Source organism: Belonocnema kinseyi, chromosome 3, assembly GCF_010883055.1.
Source record: "Belonocnema kinseyi isolate 2016_QV_RU_SX_M_011 chromosome 3, B_treatae_v1, whole genome shotgun sequence".
NCBI classification, from domain to species: domain Eukaryota; kingdom Metazoa; phylum Arthropoda; class Insecta; order Hymenoptera; family Cynipidae; genus Belonocnema; species Belonocnema kinseyi.
In genome coordinates this window covers 105,271,043-105,281,188 of record NC_046659.1, presented here as the reverse complement: position 1 = coordinate 105,281,188, position 10,146 = coordinate 105,271,043, and the positions used below count along the sequence as shown (strand labels likewise).

General features: G+C 18.5%; 1 protein-coding gene across 2 annotated transcripts in view; it reads right to left on the bottom strand.

Moving 5' to 3' along the window:
* Positions 1-5,722: 5,722 nt before the first annotated feature.
* LOC117169299 (putative inositol monophosphatase 3) overlaps positions 5,723-10,146 on the bottom strand; it is a 24,793-nt gene continuing 20,369 nt past the window's right edge. For both annotated transcript variants that reach the window (XM_033355604.1, XM_033355603.1), the window contains exon 6: positions 5,723-6,120. In XM_033355604.1, the coding sequence (XP_033211495.1) occupies positions 5,979-6,120 (142 nt within the window). In that variant the 3' untranslated portion in view covers positions 5,723-5,978. The remainder of the gene's footprint in view (positions 6,121-10,146) is intronic.

Genomic DNA, 10,146 nt, shown 5'->3' with positions numbered 1-10,146 from the left:
TCAATAAAAATGTTAAAAATAAAAAATTGGCCACTTCCAATTTAAAAAAAGTTTATATCCAACATTTTTTCCTACCAACTGGATGATGAAAATCTTTGAAACGAGTCAATGTTCCTTTTTCAATTCCGACAAAAAATAAAACTAAAATGCTCTCTTCCAATAAAAAATTAGAAACCTAAATTGTCTTCCAACTCAATAAAAATGTTAAAAATAAAAAATTGGCCTCTTCCAATTTAGAAAAAGTTTATATCCACCATTTTTTCCTTCCAACGGGATGATGAAAATCTTTGAAACCAGACAATGTTCCTTTTTCAATTCAGAAAATAATAAAACCAAAATGTTCTCTTCCAGTAAAAAAAAATAAGAAATCGAAATTTGTTGCCAACTCAATAAAAATGTTAAAAATAAAAAATTGGCCTCTTCCAATTTAAAGAAAGTTTATATCCAACATTTTTTCCTACCAACTGGATGATAAAATTTTAAATAAAAATCTCAGAAATAAAAAAGCTTTCCTTCTTCAAATCCGAAAAAATTAAAATCAACATTTCTTCAATTGCCAATCGCTAAGAATATAAACAAAAAAATATATCCCTTTTCCAATTCAGAAAACAAAAATAAAAATAGAAATATCCTTTCTTTCAACTCAACAAAAGCGTTAAAAATAAAAAATTGACCTCTTCCAAATTAGAAAAACTTACAATTCAAAATTTGCCCCTTCCAACTAAATGCAAATCTTAAAAATAAAAAAAGTGTCTCTTTTAATTCAGAAGAAATTTGAAAATCGAATTTTCCTTCCTTCCAACTCAATAAAAATGTTTAAAATAAAAAAGTACCCTCTGCCAGTTAAGAAAAAAGATTGAAAGCAAACAAATTCAGCCATTTTGTCTAAGAAGGAAAAATGGCCTCTTTCAGTTCAGAAAAAATTGGAAACCAAAATTTCTTCCTTTCCAACTCAATAAAAATGTTAAAAATAAAAATTGATCCTTCTTTCAGCTCGTTAAAAATCATTAAAATTAAAATACCCCTCTGCAAATTAAACCAAAATTAAAAACTGAAATATCCTTGTTCATAATAAAAAACAAAAAAGTTATCCATTTTTTTTATACGTAAATCCATTCTAAGATGAATTATTTTTATTTTAAGTCAATTCGAATTAATAATTGTTCAATTTTTATTTATACATAAAAATTCAACACTTTCATTTAAAAATTAAAAATTATAAAAACGGAACAATTAAAATAGCAGAATTCAAAGTTTAAATTGAAAGTTCTGAAATTTTAAGAATTCAAGGCTTTCTATTTCAATTTACTTTCAAATTGCAGTTTTCTATTATATCATTTAATATGAACTTTATGATATTTCAAGTGTTTGGATGAATTTTTCTTCTATAAATTTTTGAAATTCCCATTTAAAAAAATTAATTCGCGGTCATTTCCTAATTTTGCAATTGTCACGGTTCAGCGGGCACCCTAAAAAAACCTATTAAATCAATTGTTTAAAAATATCCTCAATTTGTGAATTTTTGAGAAATTATTATACCGTGATTAAAGGATGTGATAGCTTTGCCTTTAATTTAATAAATCATATTTCTTGAAATATTTTATATATTTCCTTTATAAAAAAAAAACATCTTCAGCGTCGTAAACAATTACCAACATTTTTGTCAAAAACTTTTGCCAAGCGGACTTAAAAAATCAATCAATTTTTTAACAGAAAATGTAATAGTTACATTTTTATTTATTTTTTTTTTTAATAATTATTTTCATCTTAACTGATGAATTTTCAACTTAAAGAATGAATCTTTATCAGTTAAAAAACCCAAGAAAGAAACAATTTTTTAATAAAATAGCTCAATTTTTGAACAAAGAAAAGAATTTTTAATTAAAATGATGAATCTTCAATAAAAAATATATTTGTTAACAAAAGAGCTTATTTGTTAACAAAAGAGCTTATTTTTTAACCAAGTAAATTTATTTCAAACGTAAAAGATGAATTAATTTAAATTATGAATGTGTATTTTTATATTTTAATAGATTTGCAATTAATAATAAAATAATTTTAAATAAAAATTCAATATTTATATTTTTATACAAAATTGTATTAATAAAATTTAATTAAAATTTAATAGTTATATTTATTATTTATAAAAATAATTTATTTAAAACTGGAATACATGAATTTTCTACCAAAAAAGTCAATTTAAACAGACAAATTTACATATAAATTGTAAAATTTTGAAGTAGAGAAGGTAAATTTTCCGCCCAAAATGGAACCGTTAAATTTCTAGTTGAAAAAATTCACTTTCAACCAAGCTGATAAATTTTCAACTAATAAATATATATTTTAAATATGAAGTATGAATTTCCCACAAATTACATGGATTTTCAAAAAATATTATTTTATTTTTAAATTAAAAATATCAATTTTCAACCAAATAAATGAATTTTTCGTTAAAAATTTATTTATCAACCAAAAAGATCAGATTTTCAAAAAAATATTTCAATTTTCGGTAAAAAAAAACTCCTTTTTATACAAAGAAAAAACAAGTTTTCAACCAAATAGCTGAATTTTTTTATTAGAGAAACGAATTTTTTATAATGTGATGAATCTTCAATAAAAAAAATTAATGGTTAGCAAAAGAATTTATTTTTCAACAAAAAAGAAAATTATTTCTAACGAAAAAGATGAATTATTAACTAAAATGATTTTTTCACTGATATACTTAAATTTTCAAACAAAAAAATTATTTAAAAAAAAGAGATCCACTTAAAAAAAATTATTTTCTATTCAAAAAGTCGATTTTTTAACAAAGTACGTGAATTTTCTACGAAATAAATTAATTTTCAATTTAAAAAGACAAATTTACATCCAAGTAATTACATTTCTGAAAAGAGATAAATTTTCAATTAAAATTACGAATTTCCCAAAATTAAAATGAATTTTTAACGAATTTAGCTTTTAAAAGCAAGTATTTAAATTTTCAAGAAAGAAAGGTGAATTTCCCCCAAAAAATGTAAAAAAATTTATATTATAATTCAGAAATATTTCCTCTTCAAAAAATTTAGATTAGGTTCCAAAAATATAAATCCACGTTAACATTTTCAATACTATAAATTAAAGAATCAATCAATGAACTTTAAAAATTTTCAAAATTATATTGTCAAGTTATTTTAGACCAGAAACATTAAAAATTTTTTAAATTTTTAAATAATAAAAATTTCAGAACTTTTAAATAACTTTTAAAATTAATTAAATTTGCTCTACAACTTCTGGAAAATCCTGAAAAATTTTATTTATAAATAACAATTGAACACTTATTATTTTTAGAAAAAATTAGAGTAATTTTAAGAGATATTTAGAATTTTTAAAAAGATTTAAAATCAATTTAAAACAAAATGTAGATTTTTTTCGGATTTTAAACAAAAATTTAGAAGTTTTTTAAGCATTTGAATATTGTTCCTTTTTAATGAAAATTTAACTATTAAATTTTTGATTGTAAATTTATCCTTTTAAGTTGAAAATTGATTAACTTTTTTGAAAATTCCACTTTTTTGTAGAAATTAATTTTCTTGGTTCCAAATTCTTGTTTTTTTTTTCTAAAAAAATCATTTTTTGATTGAAAATTCAACTATTCCAGTTAAATATTCATTGTTTTAGATATGAATTGATATTTTTGGGTTAAAATTCAACTATATGTTTGGAAATTTGTTTTTCTTAGTTAAAAATTTAAGTATTTTTCTGAAAATTCATGTATTTTGTTTAAACATCGTCTTTCTTTGGTTGATAAAAAAAACTATTTAGTCGACAGTTAAACTCTTTTGATAAAAATGTTTTGTATTTTTAATTTCGTCTCTTCCAGTTGAAGATTTATCATTCAAGTTAAAAATTTATCACTTTGTTTGAAAATTTTGAAGCAAAAATTAAATAGTTAAATTTTCAGATAAAAAAACTAAATTTGTAACAAAAGAAGTTAATTTTGAATTAAAAAAGAAAACATTTTCATATAAAAATGGAATAGACAAATTTCCACTTGAATCCAAAAAATCTTCAAGCAAAAAATAAATTTTTCAACAATCAGTATAACTTTGAAGATTTTAATGTTAAATAAAAAAACAGTTGAATTTAAACAAAAAAGATATTTTTTTACAGAAAATACAAAATTTTGAAAATAAAAATTAATTTTCAACAAAGAAAAAAAAATTTCAAAAAATAGTTCCATTTTCATCGAAAGCAGTGATTTTGCAACTAAAAGAAAATTTGTACTAACAAATGAAATAATTCAGTTTTCAACTAAAAAATTAATTTTGCACCGAAAAAAAAGAAGATTTGAACAAAATACTTAAATTCTTAATCAAAACTAATGAATTTTCAACCTGAAGATAAATTTTATATTGAAATATTAATTTTCATCTAAAAAAAAAAGATATTTTTAACAAAGTAGTTAAATTTTCAACAAAATAAATGAATTTTTTACCAATTTAAATAAATTTGCAAATAGGAAAAATAATTTTCTAAATAAGGTAAATTTTCAAACACAAGGTTAAATTTTTAACTAAAAAAAATTAATTTTTAAGAAAAGGAAAACGATTTTTATTTAATTAGTTAAATTTTTAACCCAAAAATGATTTTTTAACTGAAATGATTCATTGCTAAAACTTTGTAATTGAAAATCTTTTTCATGTTTTTTTTTAGCAGAGAGTATTTTTTCATAAGAAAATAGATTTCTGTTCGAACTTAAATAAAAAATGCATCTTTTTCAAGTGAAATTTCATTTTTTTGGCTGAAAATTGATATTTTTTACTTAAAAATTAAAAAATTGGTTTAAAAATTTATGCACTTTTTGGAAAATTCATATTTTCATAAATAATTAATCTTTCGGGGTGAAAATACCTCTTTTTCATTAAAAATTCAACTATCCAAGTTGAAGATTCATCTTTTAGGTTGGAAATAAAATTTCTTTAGTTAACAGTTAAATTTTTTAAAACAATTATTTTAACTTTTTATTTTAAGCTTTTAATTAGTCCAAATTATTTTTGAGTTGAAAATTTGTCTGTTTGGTAGAAATTAATTTTTGTATCTAAAAATGTAACTAATCCAGTAGAAAATTCAACTATTTTTCTAAAAACATTTTTTTTAAGAATTCAATATTTAAAATAAAATTGAATTATTTGTCGCTAATGAGCTGAAAAGCAATGTAATTTGGAACTATATTTTTGATTGTGAATCTTTTTCATAGTTTTTTAGTATAGAATATTTTTTCATAAGAAAATAGATTTCTGTTCGATCTTAAATGAAAAATTCATCTTTTTCCAGTAAAATTTCGTTTGTTTGGCTGGAAATTGATATTTTTGTTACTTAAAAATTAAAAAATTTGTTTGGAAATTCATGCACTTTTTGGAAAATTCATATTTTCATAAAAAATTATTCTTTCGGGGTTAAAATACCTCTTTTTCATAAAAATTTCAACTCTCCAAATTGAAAATTCATCATTTTAGTTGAAAAATTCATCAGTTTCGTTGAACATTAATTTCCTAAAAAAAAGACACAATTTTTATAGAAAATTAAATTTTTTTAAAGTTAATATTCTTTTCTACAAATTCTTTTTGTTCGTGAAAAATTGATGCATTCCAGTTAAATATTGATCATTTTCAGTTAAAAATTCATCTTTTAAGTTGGAAATAAAATTACTTGGTCAAAATTTAAACTCTTTTGTCAAAAATTACTTTCACTTTTTAATTATTCAAATCCTCCTTAACACAAAAAATCGTATCAAATTGTCTCACCCCCCCCCCTCCCCTCCGGCCCCTTGAGCTGTTACGTAATTTAAAAAAGGAGCCGAAATAAAATAATTACAATATAAGTTGTGCCCTGAAGACCTGAACTAAAAGTTTGAGGTCACTTTCAATCCAGAGGAATGTCACTTTGAAGCTGCAGCTTCCTGCTTTGATATCTCCATTGATATGAAAAATTCTAGTCGTTCAGACGTTAGAAAATTTGTCCAAATACCAATTGTGGTCTCTCATCGTGGCTAATAGTCCGGAATTCAAAACAATTGGGTCACTGGTACCAAAGGATATCCTTCCTGGTCCAGATAAAGATGTCATTGTCCCGCCAAGTGCGCTAAAAAAAAAAAGCGTTACTCGTTTAATCTGCATATAAATTAGGGCATCGCATATTAAAATTTAGGATATTTAAATGAGATAGAAATCAAACTTAAAGCCCTTTTTTTAACGTCCAATAATCAAGTTGATGTGAAGAATTCGTGAAAATAAAATCAAGAATCTAACGGCCACAAAATGTTCCCATTGCAATCTGAAAAAAAGGAAAATTTTCCTCTTCTCCTTTCCCCAGAAAAAAGAAAAGAAAATCATTCATCTTTAATTTGGACAAAAATAAAAAGAATAATAAAATAAAAATAAAGAAAAATAAATTGAAATAAAAAAATAATAAAACAAAATTAAATTAAATAAAAACAAATTTAAAATAAAAATGAATATAAAATGAAAATAAAACAAAATGAAATAAAATAAAAATTCTAATAAATTAAAACTCAATAAAAATAAAATTAAAAAGTACGCATCCTATCAAGAAGTGATCCTTAACGAAATTGTAGATCATTTTAATTTTATTCCATTTTGTTTTATTTTCATTTCATTTTCATTTTATTTCATTTTATTTCATTTTATTTCATTTTATTTCATTTAGTTTTATTTTTATTTTATTCCAATTGAATTTTAATTAAATTTTAATTTAATTCTTATGGTATTTTCTTTTTATTTTAATTTTATTCCATTTTGTTTTATATTTACTTAATTTTCATTTTTATTTTATTTCATTTTATTTCATTTAGTTTTATTTTTATTTTATTTCAATTGAATTCTAATTTAATTTAATTTTTATTTATTTATATTTTTATTTCATTTCATTTTGTTTTATTTTCATTTAATTTTTATTTAATTTCAATTTAATTTTAATTAAGCTTTTATGTTAATTTTTTTTAATTTCACTTTTATATTCATTTATATTTTATCTTTATTTTATATTTATTTTGATTTTATTTTCATTTTATTTTCATTTTATTTCATTTTGTTTTTTTTTTTCAATTTATTTTAATTTAATTTTAATTTAATTTTCATGGTATTTTATTTTTATTTTATTTTCATTTTATTTTTATTGAATTTTAATTTAATTGAATTTTTATTATATTTATTTTATTTCCTTTTGTTTTATTTTCATTTTATTTATATTTTATTTCCATTTATTTTTTATGTTTATTTTATTTTTATTTTATTTTTAATTTATTTCTATTTTTATTTTCATTTTATTTAATTCCATTTTGATTTATTTTACTTTTATTTTATTTTTATTTTATTTAAATTTAATTTTAATTTATTTTATTTTATCTTTATTTTATTTTTATTTTATTTCATTTTGTTTTATTTTCATATAATTTTCATTTTATTTTCATTTTTATTTTTAATTTACTTTTATTTTATTTCATTTTGCTTTATTTTTATTATAAATAAAATATTTTTATTAAAAATAAAAATACATTTTTTTATGTTTAGTTTTTTATTTGTTTTTTATTTTATTTTTATTTTATTTTATTTCATTTTGTTTTGTTTTCGTTTTATTTTATTTTAATTTAATTTTAATGCAATTAATTAATTAATTTGTTTCATTTTTATTTTAAATTTATTTTTATTTTATTTTAATTTTATTTAATTTTATTTTATTTCATTTTATTTTTATTGAATTTGTATTATATTTATTTTATTTCATTTTGTTTTATTTTCATTTTATTTTATTTTTATTATAAATAAAATATTTTTATTAAAAATAAAAATAAATTTTTTTATGTTTATTTTTTTATTTGTTTTTTATTTTATCTTTATTTTATTTGCATTGAATTTTAATTCAATTGAATTTTTATTTATTTTAATTTTATTTCATATTGTTTTATTTTCATTTTATTTTCATTTTTAATTTATTTTTATTTTATTTCATTTTGTTTTATTTTTATTTTATTTTTATTTATTTTAATTTTTTTTTCATTTTGTTTTATTTACATTTTATTTTTCTATCCTCCTTTTTATTTTTGTCCAAATTAAAGATGAATGATATTCTTTTCTTTTTTATGGGGAAAGGCAAAGAGAAAAATGTTCCTTTTTTTACATTCTCATCATTTACGATCGAGAAAGTATGGTTATGATGTTCTTGTAGAGCTTTCAAAAAGAAATGTTTTTCTTCTCTTGACTGTTTTTCATATCGTGCGTTTTTTTGGCTTCAAATTTTGATTTTCGGTTGATTTAAAAAATTTTGAAAACGCTATAACTCTGAGAATTTTCTTTTTATTGAAAAAAGTGATAAGGATAAATTGTTTGTTTTTTTTTTAATATTATAAATATCCGTACATAAAATTTTCAAATTCAGAAAAAAGTAGTCTCAAAAATTTTCAAAATGCGCTCACTTTTTGATTTTTTATAAAAAATAGCTGGTTCACGAACTCGTCCTTTCATTTAGGACCTAAAAAAAGTGTGCCAAAGATGGATTTGATTCGTTCATTTTTTCGAGTTCTCGTGTTTACGGACGGACGAACAGACAGACGCCATCGTGAATACCTGATTTTCGGATTCAGGGGGGCTCGAAACGTGGAGATTTTGAAAAAACTGTGATGACAAATTTCCGACGAATCTAATACTTTCTCAATCATAAATGATGAGAATGTAAAAAAGGAACATTTTCCTCTTCTCCTTTCCCCATAAAAAAGAAAAGAAAATCATTCATCTTTAATTTGAAAAAAATAAAAAGGAGGAAAGAAAAATAAAACAAAATGAAATAAAATTAAGATAAAATAAAATTACAATTAAATTAAAATTAAAATTAAATTAAAATAAAATAAAACAAAATAAAAATGAAATAAAAATTAAATAAAGATAAAATATAAAACAAATAAAAAAATAAACATAAAAAAGTTTATTTTTATTCTTAATAAAAATGAAATAAAATTTTTTAAAAATTAAAATAAATTAAAATTCAATAAAAATAAAATAAAAACAAAACGAAATAAAATAAAGATAAAATAAAATTAAAATAAATTAAAAATAAAAATAAATTTATTAATTAATTGCTTGAATTAAAATTAAATTAAAATAAAATAAGAATAAGCTAAACATAATAAATAAATGAAAATAAAATATAAATAAATAAAAAATCAATTAAATTAAAATTCAATTTAAAAAAATAAAACTAAATGAAATAAAATAAAAATGCAAATGAAATGAAAATAGAATAAAAATAAAATCAAAATAAAACAAAATAAAATAAAATAGGAATAAAATGAAAATAAAATAAAAATAAAATAAAGATAAAATAAAAAAATAAACATAAAAAATTTTATTTTTATTTTTAGTAAAAATATTTTATTTATAATAAAAATAAAACAAAATGAATAAAAATAAAAACAAATAAATAAATAGAATAAAAATTAAATAAAAATATAATAAAATAAAAAGAAAAATTAATTAATTAAATTAAAATTAAAATAAACATAAATTAAAAATGAAATAAAAAATAAATAAAATGAAAATAGAACAAAATAAAATAAACTAAAAATATAAATAAATAAAAATTAAATTCAATTAAAATAAAATAAACATAAAATATAAATGAAAATACAACAAAATGAAATAAAATAAAAATATAGATAACTAAAAATTAAATTAAAATAAAATTAAAATAAAACAAAATAAAATAAAAATGAAATAAAAATAAAATAAAGATAAAATAGGAAACAAATAAAAAAATAAACATAAAAAAGTTTATTTTTATTCTTAATAAAAATAAAACAAAACGAAATAAAATAACGATAAAGTAAAAAAACAAAATGGAATAAAATAAAATTAAAATAAATTAAAAATAAAAATGAAAATAAATTTATTAATTAATTGATTAAATTAAAATTAAATTAAAATAAAATAAGAATAAACTAAACATAATAAATAAGTGAAACTAAAATATAAATAAATAAACAATTAATTAAATTAAAATTCAATTAAAAAATAAAACTAAATGAAATAAAATAAAAATGCAAATGAAATGAAAATAGAATAAAAATAAAATGAAAATAAAATAAAAATGAAATAA